The sequence below is a fragment of the Pan paniscus genome, chromosome 5 (assembly GCF_029289425.2).
Source record: "Pan paniscus chromosome 5, NHGRI_mPanPan1-v2.0_pri, whole genome shotgun sequence".
Classification (NCBI taxonomy): Eukaryota; Metazoa; Chordata; class Mammalia; order Primates; family Hominidae; genus Pan; species Pan paniscus.
In genome coordinates this window covers 18080039-18092628 of record NC_073254.2, presented here as the reverse complement: position 1 = coordinate 18092628, position 12590 = coordinate 18080039, and the positions used below count along the sequence as shown (strand labels likewise).

At 46.8% G+C, this 12590-nt stretch overlaps 1 protein-coding gene across 6 annotated transcripts in view; it reads left to right on the top strand.

Moving 5' to 3' along the window:
• Positions 1–5165: 5165 nt before the first annotated feature.
• The window catches only part of SLC22A23 (solute carrier family 22 member 23), a 186265-nt gene continuing 178840 nt past the window's right edge, over positions 5166–12590 (top strand). For all 6 annotated transcript variants that reach the window (XR_008625543.2, XR_008625542.2, XM_057302674.2 and 3 more), the window contains exon 1: positions 5166–5827. Coding sequence is in view for 4 of the 6 variants with exons in the window: in XM_014345207.5 (XP_014200693.2) it covers positions 5174–5827 (654 nt within the window). In the remaining 2 variants the exon portion in view is untranslated. The remainder of the gene's footprint in view (positions 5828–12590) is intronic.

Here is a 12590-nt window from a genome sequence, read left to right as displayed (position 1 = left end):
TGTTATTTTCGTGTGTGTGTGTGTGTGTCAAAGAACATTCTTTTTTTTTTCTTTTTTGAGATGGAGTCTTGCTCAGTCACCAGGCTGGAGTGCAGTGTGGCATGACCTTGGCTCACTGCAACCTCTGCCTCCCAGTTCAAGTGATTCTTCTGCCTCAGCTTCCCGAGTAGCTGGGACTATAGGTGTGCACCACCATGCCCAGCTAATTTTTGTATTTTTAGTAGAGATGGGGTTTCACCATGTTGGCCAGGATGGTCTTGATCTCCTGACCTCGTGATCCCCTCGGCCTCCCAAAGTGCTGGGATTACAGGCGTGAGCCACCGCGCCTGGCCCAAAGAACATTCTTAAGTACAGTAAGACAAAGATGACATCTATGATTTTCATCAAACAAAAGCCAACATCAAATTTTAGATCGATTTGCTTCACTAATTTTTTAAATTCAATAAAAGAGTTCAAAATTAAACTTTGACCAAACTTTGAAAGTAACTGGGCCCTAGCCATCACATTTACAATGGAGTAGCTTTTTGCATAGAAGTCTTATCTTCACTTTTTCTGTTTTCACTTGGCCTTTTGGTGAATTTGTCTTGTACTAGATGAGTAGGTAGTTTTTCTCAAGATACTACCTGTAGCTTTCCTTAGGACAGATTATGTGACATTTTTATTACTTCTGTCACTTAACCAAAGTAGCTTTTTCATTTTCATTTGTGATAGGTTTTGTAAATGTCAAATTTCTTGTTAAAGAGTCAGACTTGACATTCCAAAAGGCAAAGGATGATGTAAATAATATTCAAGTATACACAACTAGAGTTGGAAATAATTTCAATCACTTTCTCCCACCCTCCCAAAATCAAGGTAACCTAATTTTCAAACAGTTATTTGAAAGGAAGAAATCAAGCTGCAGTTTAAAAAAAAATGACACAGGATATTCTAAAATGTGATATATCTATCTATAATTCAAGTATAAAGACCATGAATAATCAGAGAAACCAATGTGAAATCCATTTGGTATGACTTGTAGCGTACATTTAAAGTTAATTAACCCTGACTTGAATTCCTTAGAATTAACTTTTACAGAATTATAGAGGATTTAAAATTAGGTTTCCATCAATTTTAGAGGTAAGCTAAAAATTTTTTTCTCCTGTTATCTCCAAGGAAATAAAACTGTTCAAATGTATTGGTGATTAGGTTATGACTTTCATTTCCTTTCTTTATTTTCTCAATTTTTAGGAAACTATAAACTGGTAGATTCTTTAACATACTTTCAAAGGAAAAGGGAATGACTCAGCTTCTTTATGAAGATCACTGGGTTCAGGATACTCACATCAATTTAGGGTCACAAACACGGCTACTTTTGGGGGCCAAATGACATGCATGAGGGGCATGTGTCAGGCAGGGATGAGGGCAAGCTGGAGAGTGCCTGCTCATTTACTGCAGTCCAAGAAAGCACGGTCCTGCAAACATGGGGCATCAAAAGGACAATGGCTTCTGCTATGTTCAGAGAAGCCCAAAACACATTTTTTTCTAAGTATTCAATCTCCCAATTTTGAAATGTTAGCAATTATTTTCCTGAAAACATTGCCTATGGTCTGTGAGCTGCATTTGGCCTATAAGCCACCATCTGCAAGCCAATACTGCCCAAGAGAAGATAATATTGGGAGCTAATCCAGTAACCACAATGCCTTACAACAAGACATATAATTGTCAAATTCATTTCAAGTCTCATGTTGGCTGATGTGAGCACCATCTTTGAGAGATGAACAAACACAAAAAGGTTGCTTGATGATTTAAGAAACAAAGTAAACAGTTTGATGATTTGAATAGACAGTATCATCAAGTGATTAATAACTTGATACACTCATTTATTTGACAAAGATGTATTGAGCGCCTTGCATGTACCAGGCACTGTTTTAACCACCAAGCATACAGCTGAGCACAAGGCACCTATCCCTGAAGGTGCTTACATTCTAGAGGCAGAACGTAAATCTAACTAAGCAAACAAGAAAAATAGCAGCTGATGATAATGATCATGCAGAAAATTAAAAACAGTAATTTTTTAACAGGTGTCTGGCTTTCCTATCCTGGTCCATGCATCTCAAACCTCACCCACTGAGGCTGTCAGAGTGTCAAATTCTTCCTCTTTACTCCTTTTGCTCACGTTATGAGATCACTTGTGGTATGTTTTAATAAATTGAAGGCCACTTTATTTTAAAGTAGTTACACTTTAATCTTCTTGACTAGATTTGGTGGAAATATCAATCCAGGAGGGATTTAGGGAAACCTCTAATCTAATCAACAGCTTAATTACAATGCCTGGGTCAGTGCTGCAGCTAGTTAATTTCAAACATTTTATGTTGCCTCCTTTTAGCTTCAGTTTTAGAGGATACCATTTTCCAGTGTGTCCCTAAATTCTAAGAATGTACCATTTGAGGATTTTTACCACCTTTTGCGAACAAAGACTAATAACATCTTCACAATGAAACTCTTTTCCTAGGGCCAGGGTTTCTCCCACGTAAAAATGCACATTAACAAACATCTTTGTAAACTCTTCCCTATAGTTGCCCCTGTATGATGAAATGGAGAAATCCGGTAATGTCCAGTCAGAAAATCTGGGTTCAAAACCAGATATTTGGTTCAGCTGGGGACCAACTCTTTGATCTGGTAGTCAGTCACCTGATCCTTGCTGTTTCTCTTTGAAAGCCCACTTCTTGGGGCGCTGAATGTGAGGACTGAGTGAGTGTGAATTTGAAAGCCAACTCTGAAACGCTGGCTATGATAGTTATTCTGATTGGAAGGGCCATTAAGGTCAATGGCAATGCTCCTTTTGTGATCAGTTACAAGAAAACAAATGGGTCCTTGTGACTGTGGGGGAAAGGAGGCAGAGCCAGACACAAAGTGGGCCTCTTCTGGAAAATCAGCCGCTGAAAGGAAAATAAATAAAATCCGTAAAGTTATATTTCAATTCAAAAAGAAATGTGGATTGTATGTAATGGCAAGAGGAGCACTGGTAATAATACATGTCTAACATTCATTGCGCACTTACTCTGTTCCAGGCATGGAGGTCAGAACTTTGCATGTATTAGCTCTTCAAATGAGGGGAGGAGAGGGAAGGAAAAGAAAAGTTAAGCTAATAAATAATGTGAAGTTGAAAAATTACCACGTACACAACGTGCACTATCGTGTCCCCCCGCTCCCCGCCCCCAGCTCTTTATATATGTGGTTTCCAGACCCATTTCTCAGAGGTTTGGTGTCTTTTGCAGCCCTTAGGGCCCCTTCCGCCCATTGTTATCTAATCACCCCTTCTCGGCCACGCAGGAAGGTCCACAACCTCCCCTGTCCCCCAAGACCCGCCCCCCGGCAGCCTTCAGAAATAGTTCTCTCGTACGTATGTGCCAGCATTTTATGCAGTAAACACATGTTGCCCTTAACACTGAACTGCAGGTTAAAAATGTATTCCACTAAATTATGCAGCGGTTAGCTGAGCAAATAATGAAAATGCAAAAGAATACATTCAGTATATGGAGCTTAGAATATATCCTTTTGGAAAGCTAAACTTTTTTTTTTTTTTTTGCCCCAAATAAGACTAGAAATGGATTGCTCCATTTAAGACTTCCATTAATAAACTTCTCAGAATATGAAATGCCTCCAAAATGTGGGGACGCTGGGTTGAAAGGTGCCGGATAATTCTTTTTGGTGCGTGCGCTGGGTGCAGGAGGAAATATGCTAATGTAGCCGTTTGCCGCAGGGCTGGTGTTATTTATACAGCGCTGGCTGGGCAAGGTTGGCGCTGGAGCAGGAGAGGAGGGAGAGGTTTGTCTTCTTCTGTGAGAGTATAGATGTGTGCGCCTGTGCACACGGCGTTCCAAACGTGAATACAAGATCTTAGGGAGGGGGTGTGGAATGCCATCACGTTTATACTGTGTGTATTATAACTTGTGTTGGAGATATATCCCAGCATCGTGCTTACATCGCATGCACTTAGGAGTGGGGGAAGAAATGGCGATTTGGGAGTGGGTGCGGCGGGTCGCAGGTGGCCAGACACTGCGGGGGACTGGCGACCTGAAATTGGCAAAGGCGCCTCCTTGACCCTGCTCCACGGACACAAAAATCAACCTTATTCGCTCCTGGAAAAAGCGCAGAGGGTTGTTCTCGAAGGCTGAAGACCCTCGGGCTTGGGACTGGGAGCGGGGCGCGGGCAGCGGGACCGCCGGGCACCTCTGAAGAGACAGAGGTCACGGAGACCTGGCGCGCGCGGAGTGGGTGGGGGGGCCCGCGCGGCTGCGGGAGCCCAGCCTCAGAGAAGACCCGGCCCACACGTTCTCAGCGCACGCCGACTTTGCCGGGACCCGTCGCCGGCCGGCGACCCCTGCTACGCGCGTCTCCTCCTCCCCCGCCCCGCCCGGCGCGAAACGGGCACGGGCAGGGGATCCTCCAGCCAGGCGGGCCCGGGGTGTCCCGTTTCCCCCGCCCCCCTCCCGTGGATCCCGGGCGGCGGCGGCCGCGCGTCCGGGCTGGAGGGGGCGCTCGCGAGCAGGAGCCGAGCGCAGCAGGTGCCGCGGTTACCTCCACCTCGGCGGGGGGAGAGGGGGCGGGCCGGGGGGCAGGGAGGAGGGGGAGGAGGAGGAGAAGGAGGAGGAGGAGGAGTGGGGCCGGCTCCAGCAGCTGGAGAGCGCGGCCGGCTCGGCAGGCTGGGTCCAGAGCTCGCGGCTTCCGGGAGGCGCCCGAAGTCGGAGAAATACAGCGCGGCCACCCCGGGAGCAGCAGCCTTTGCCCGCACCGCCGCCCGCAGGGCCCTGAACCGCCGGCAAGGGCGCGGGCCGGGCGCGGCGCCGGCTCCTCCTCCTGCCGCGTCCGGCGCGGAGCAGCGGAGAGCGGCGGGCTCGGCAGCCGGCGCCCGGGCCGCGGAACCGATGAGCCGCGGCGGCTGAGGGCCCGGCCGGCCTCTGCCCGCCTCTGCCCGGCGCCCGAGCGGGGCCGCAGCGCCCGGGGCGCGGGGTCCGGCGGGTGACATGGGGGCGGCCTGACGCACCCGGAGCCGCCGAGCGCTCTCTCTCGAGCCGCGGGCCCTCCTCGGCGGCAGCGGCTGCAGGCGCCTGGCCCGGCGCGCTGTGCCCGGGGCGCCCGCGGAGCCTCCGCCGCGCTCTATGCGCCTCTGCGGGAGCCGCGGGCCCGGGCCATGGCCATAGACCGGCGGCGCGAGGCGGCGGGCGGCGGGCCTGGGCGGCAGCCGGCCCCGGCCGAGGAGAACGGCTCCCTGCCGCCCGGGGACGCGGCGGCCTCGGCGCCCCTCGGGGGACGCGCGGGCCCCGGCGGCGGCGCGGAGATCCAGCCGCTGCCCCCACTGCATCCTGGAGGCGGCCCGCACCCGAGCTGCTGCTCGGCGGCTGCGGCCCCGAGCCTCTTGTTGCTGGACTATGACGGGTCGGTGCTGCCCTTCCTCGGGGGCCTGGGCGGGGGCTATCAGAAGACCCTCGTGCTGCTCACCTGGATCCCGGCGCTGTTCATCGGCTTCAGCCAGTTCTCGGACTCGTTCCTCCTGGACCAGCCCAACTTCTGGTGCCGCGGGGCCGGCAAAGGCACCGAGCTGGCAGGGGTCACCACCACAGGCCGGGGCGGGGACATGGGCAACTGGACCAGCCTCCCCACCACCCCCTTCGCCACTGCCCCCTGGGAGGCTGCGGGCAACCGGAGCAACAGCAGCGGCGCGGACGGAGGCGACACACCACCCCTGCCATCCCCTCCGGACAAGGGGGACAACGCCTCCAACTGTGACTGCCACGCATGGGACTACGGCATCCGCGCCGGCCTCGTCCAGAACGTGGTCAGCAAGGTAAGGGCCGCAGCCGCCCAGTCCCTCCAACCCTCTCCCTGCAGACCGAGGTCCAAGCCCGAGCCAGCGGGAGAACCGAAGTCCCCAAAGTGGTGGTGCTAGAGTGTGTGTACGGGCATTCCGCATTGGCTTAATCTCCTTCCGTCCCCCAAACCACATGCCTTTACTTGGGTGTAAAGGGAGCACCATAGCCTTTACTAGTTTGCACCCAAACTCCTGTCCCAGTACGCGGATGGAAAGCGCGCCCTTCCCCCACCCTCGGGGCGAGGCAGCTGACCCGTCACCAGCCCGCTCTGGAGGAGTCGGACTGGCGTCGTTCAAGGTCTGCTGGGGGAGTCGGGACCACAGCCCTGTTCTGCCCGGCTAGTTGTCCCTGGGTCTCCCACAAAGCAATAGTCTTCCATCTCGCACTTGATTTTGACACAGGTAAAGCCCACTAAGGAACTGGAGAGCCAGAGAAGCAAAGACTCCTGCAAATCCCCAACCCGCAGCCCATGCTGAGTCCTCCCCAAAGATATCTGACTTTAGACTTTGCTACCCCAGTGTCTCCTCCCATGTTTTCTCAGCACTTCAGTAAACATCACTACAGTATAGGAAGGACGCGGAGAATATGTCATTTGGGTGTCCCCCGGCCGTCACCGCTCTTACACAGCAGCTGCTTTGGGCTGAGGCACTGAGAACGGGGGTGTGCTTTAGCTGAAACATGCACCTTGTCCTCTGAGTCCTGTAGCTAAAGCTCCCTTGCAGAGGTATTGCGTGGTGTGAAATGTAGCAGAAGGGAGTTGTGAGACAAGTGTGAAGGCCTAAACAGAGTGGGCAATGGTGGACACTCAATGCCCCTAGACAGCTATAATTTTATTCTTAACCTATAAGAGATATCAAGACATTTGTAGTTTTGCTCCTTGTGTCTAAACTAATTAATTCACATTTTAAAGTAAATACAGACTCTCCTCCACCCCACCCCCTACCCATTCTGGGCTGTTCTGGCAGAGTTTTAAATGCTTTGTCGAAATGTATGAAATTGGACAGTTTTAAATAGTCAATGTGCATGTAACCTCCTCCCCCCGTGTGCATTGGTTAACAGTTGTAGCTCATGGATGTGTAAGATAAACTCTTACATCATCATAATCATTGTTTTAATCTTGTACCAACCTGGCCAGAAATGCTCTGTCCTGTGGGAACTGTCTGACTGAGCTGCCCCTGCTGCCCTGCAAGGTAATGGGGAAGGTCCTTCTAGCTGGGTTCACCTTGATCCCACCCACCTCCTACCCCCTGCTTTCTAAAGGTGTTTCTGTGACTGTTTTCCCTTCACGGAGGGCAATATTTCTTTGTTGGTTTAGCAGCACAGAAAAATTAAGAACAATGACTATTTAAATCACTGTGTATGTCTGACAGACTGAGGATTTGGCAACATTGTTAAGTATTTCAAGTGTCTTTCTAGAGCAGAGGGAGAATAATGGATCAAAGTGAGTATGTGTGAAGAGCGCTGTGTCCTGGGGTCAAAGTAGAGGTGAACTTGAAAGTGACGAGATGGGATAGAGTGCCATTACCTTGGCAGTGAGGACCCAGGAAACAGCTATTCACACTCAGCCATGCATGGTGGGAGGAGAGAACAAAAATAGTTCTTAAAAGCAGACTATGGAGGCATATTGGAGAGCTGGGCAGTTTTTCTAAATTAGCATTCGAGAGGGTCACAGACAGCACTCATGTGTGTGGCATGTTTTGGGTGACGCTTGATGACACATTGCAGTTACTGGGCCAGACTGAGAGGGGAAACCTGGGAACAATAATTAGACACACATTTTCTTATACAGTAAAGCCTAGAAAGGACATATTGATTTTCACAGACAAAAAAGATCTAAATAAAGGACTGCCTTCCCAGTGTTCTGTGTGTTTCAAGCACATAACAAATGCTTCAAAGAGCTTTTCAAGCACATTTTGGCATGTTGGAAGGCAGACTTTTCCTGTGCTGCTGTGTATGTTGAATACTGTATCAGATGCACTAATGTGGGATGTACACTATGGTGAGTGCAGGAGTTCCAGGGGTCAGGTGCTTGTCAGCCCACATCCCAAGTAGAAGCAGAAAGTGGAAGGAGCCTTTGCCTTCTCTTAGTGGATAAAAGCTCAGGGTTTGAGAAGCTGCCTTTTGTGCCTCTTTCCTGCTCTGTTCCATGATCTTTCCCTTGCAAATAAGCCTCATGCTGTCTTCAGCATGTATCCTGTATTTAGTATGTATCCTTTAGCGTGTGCGTGCCCTACAATATATGCACTATTCTGTCCCTGGGTGTCAGATAGGGAGAGGAAGACAGAAGAGCTACCAGGCACAGTTCTGGACCTCTTTCTCATGTGGCTGCTGGTATCCTAGCACCTACCTACACACGTGAAACTGTCAAGCCAGTTAGAATCCCAGGTTATTGTAGTTAAAAGGGATCTTAGGGCTGACCAGCCTCTCTCGCCTTCTGCATGATATCTCTGACATGAAGTTATCCATCCTAGTTTGAACACTTCCATCGATGGGAAGGGAGTGCTTTGTTAACAAGGCAGCTAGTCCATCCCGTAGTTGCTCTTCCTTGCAGGAAGGCACACTTTGGTAAATAAAACTCAGGTTAACTCATGCCTATTTGTGCCACTTGCTCCTCAGAATAATTTTTTTTAAAAATTATTTCTTAAATAAAATGTGTTTTCAATAGCTTCTTTCCTGGCTGAAAAATCTACAGTACTTAAGCTATTCCATACGTGCAAAAATTTGCCATACTTATCGCTCTGGTTGGCATGTGTGTCTCTTAAGCATGGTACCCAGAATCCAACCCAGCCAGGCCCTGTGTGTTCTAACCCAAAGAGGGGATTGATGGATACTGTCCTTCCCCTACTGCAACCTAGAGTTGATGCATTAGGCTTAAACTAGACATGACATACTTCTGCTTCCAGACCATGATCACCAACCCCCTCAACGTTGTGTTCCTGGGAGTGGTGGATGGAATCAGGATTTTCTCAGTTTTAGGCTCATGTAGCATGACCATGACTTAGGTTTCATCTTAATAATTTTGAGTTTCTAGATCTCTCCCATTAGGATCTTTTTATTTTTATTTTTTGCCTTGGCCTTTGTATTTGTTATCGGTACCAGAATTTGCATCGCAGAATCTGCAATGCCTTCACAATAATGACAACACTAATGTCACTTTCTTTTGTGCAGCCCTTTATAGTTTATAAAACATTTCATATACATTATTTTCTTTGATTAAGAATAATAACCCAAGGCCAGTCTCTAGTCTTTTTTTTTTTTTTTTTTTTTTAGACAGCGTCTGGCTCTGTTGCCCAGGCTGGAGTCCAGTGGTACGATCACAGCTCTCTGAAGCCTCCCACCTCCCAGGCTTAAGTGATCTTTCTGCCTCAGCCTCCTGAGTAGCTGGGACTACAGGCATGCACCACCACACCTGGCTCATTTTTATTTTTATTTTTTTGAAGAGAGGGGGGTCTTGCTATATTGCCCAGGCTGGTGTTGAACTCCTGGCCTCAAGCAGTCCTTCTGCCTCGGCCTCCCAAAGTGTTAGGATTATAGGTGTGAGCCACCAGCCAGACTAATAGCAGGTGCCAATCATGGATTTTAAGTCAGTGAACACACAGTTGAGTGTGCCATGTGTTCTGTACAAGAACCTGGTACAGATGCTCCTCTGCTTCGGATGGTGCTGTGTCGTGTCCAGATAAACCCCTCATCAGTTGGAAATATTGAAAGTGGAAAATACATTTAATACACCTAACCTACTGAATATGCTGGCTTAGCCCAGCCTACCTCAGATGTGCTGAGAACACTCACATTAGCCCACAGTTGGGCAGAATCATCTCACACAAAGTCTGTTTTATAATGTGTTGAATATCTCGTGTGACTTACGGAATACCGTACTGAAAGTGAAAAAGAGAATGGTTGTGTACTTCAGATACTCGCATAACCATTGTGTTTTTCACTTCTGGTGAATAAAGCAGCCCTTATCGATACAGTTTCTACTGAATGTGTATCGTGTTCACACCATCATCAAGTCGAAAAATCATCAAGTTGAACCGTTTTAAGCCGGGGACCATCTGTGTTCAACTTTCTGATGACTTTCACAAGCTCTGCATTTTATCTCCCAGCTCTATTGTAAGGTATTGTCAGTGCCTTGCAGAAAAGAATCAAATTCCTTCCAAGTCACATAGACAGCAAGTTTTGGAGAGCTAAGGACAAACAGGTCTGCAGTTCAGCTCAATTGGCTGGCTTCTCCCACACCAGCATTCCCTGCGCAGCCCAAGTTCTCAGATACTTCTGAGATCTTAGTCAACAAAGTTAAAACAAAACAAAACAAAAAAACAAAGACTCCATGGACTTGCAAATATTGCGCTTAATGATTTGCACAGGCTGGGTGCAGTGGCTCACGCCTGTAATCCCAGCACTTTGGGAGGCCTAGGTGGGTGGATCATTTGAGATTAGGAGTTTGAGACCAGCCTGGCCAACATGGTGAACCCTCATGTCTACTAAAAATAGAAAAATTAGCTGGGCGTGGTGGCGCACGCCTCTAATCCCAGCTACTAGGGAGGCTGAGGCAGGAGAGTCGCTCGAGCCTGGGAGTGAGAGGTTGCAGTGAGCGAGATCGCGCCACTGCACTCCAGTCTGGGCGACAGAGTGAGACCCTGTCTCAAAAAATAATAATAATTTGCACAGTGTATCCTGCATTGTTCTGACTGAATCTGTTGGTTTCTAATACTCAGCACTTTCTTGAGTAATCTCTAGAATTTTTGCCAATAATCAATGCCAGCTGAACTTGCCCCATTTTTTTCTGTATTTGAAATGTAGGATGTTTGTCCAGCTCCAATCTTCTGGTAGCATTTCCTCTGTTCTCATGAATTTGCAAAGATTTCTGACCTTTATCTTGAAAGTTGCTTAAATATCCTGGGAAGTAGTTTGTATCCTTTTTCTAGGGCTAAAGAGTAGAAGTTATTTAAAGTGACTTTAAGTACAATTTAATTAAGACTAGAAATAATTATATCATTGCAACAGTAACACTTTTAAAAATAGCCCACAATTCCATGATCCTAGTTATCATATGATGACTAGTTTTCACTTTTGAAATGCCTTACACACAAACTTGTTTTCACAGTTCTAATCAAAGTGTTTATTTAATGGAATCTACTATTTTCTTGACACCTCATCAAAATAATTTGTCCAGTTCTTCTGAAACATTTTAAATGCATGATATTTTTGCTGATTTATTAAAAGTTCTTAAATTCTTTTCCTAATACCGAACTGATGGCCGGGCACAGTGGCTCACGCCTGTAATGCCAGCACTTTGGGAGGCCGAGGCGGGCGGATCACGAGGTCAGGAGTTCCAGACCAGCCTGGCCAACATAGTGAAACCCTGTCTCTACTAAAAATACAAAAATTAGCCGGGCATGGTGGTGCACGTCTGTATTCCCAGCTACTCGGGAGGCTGAGGTAGGAGAATTGCTTGAACCTGGGAGGCGGAGGTTGCGGTGAGCCGAGATCACTCCACTGCACTCCAGCCTGAGCAACACAACGAGACTCCGTCTCAAAAAATAATAATAAAATACTGAACTGACTACCATGAGGTCATCCCAGTGGTGGCTTTTGTCTAGTATATGCAACAACAGTGGATATCTTCATGCATATCTATTTTTAAAAATTGACTATAGTAGGTAATACATGTACATCGTACAGAAAGCATAGCATAAAAGTAACATTTCTTTCTGTCTCTGCCCCCAGTTTCCCTCTTCAGAAGCAACCATGGTTACCAGTTTCTCACATCCCCTTCCAGAAATGTTCTACTTTCATTTACATATTTTGTCTCAGAAACACTAGCGTATCCTAAACACTGTTTTTTCACTTATGCTGGAGATGAATACATCAGTACATAGAGATACTCATTCTTTTTTATGTCTGCATAGTATTCCATTGTCAGACTGGACTGCCATTTATTTAACTAATCACTTACCAAGGAAGCATTAAGTTTGTCTCTAGTCTTTGCTGTTATATTCACAATATATCACGAAATCTTGGCATGCACAGACATTTGCACACGTGTAAGAAATTTTTAGAAGTGGGAGGGTGAAAGTAGGCTGCATTTTTATGTTAATAGATACTGTCAGAGTGTTTTCTGTAGAAATGTTAGCTATGCACAATTATACTAATAATATGTGTGGTTCTGTTCCCTACACCCTCCCTGACCCAGGGGATTATCAAATCTTTACATATTTTCTAGTTTGATGTGCAAAAAATTGTATTTGGTGGTGGTTGTGACTTGCATTTCTCTTGTTATGAAGGAAGTTAAACATCTTTTTGAAAGTTTTTGAGCCATCCATATTTCCTGTTCTTTGAACAGTCTCTTCATTTCCTTTGCCTTTATGTGTGTGTATATGCTGTGAGAAGCATTATTTTCTTATGTATTTATAGGTACACTTTATGTATGATGTAAATTAACCCTTCTGGGTGACTTGTAACCATTTTCCTCGAGTTTGCCGTTTGGTTTTTTAAATTTTGTACATGATATTTTTGTTATGTAGAAACGTATGGTTTGGTTAGAGTTGTATGAATTAATCTTCTTTTTTATGATTTCTTATGTTAGCTTTAAGGCTTGGAAGATTCCTGGAAGACTGGGGGGAAATCCTATGTTTTCTTCTAACATTTTTATGATCTTATAACTTCTTTATTTTGGGGTTGGAGATACCTGTTTTGCTTTTCTGAGCTATTAGGATAAATTGCTAGAAAGGTCAGAGG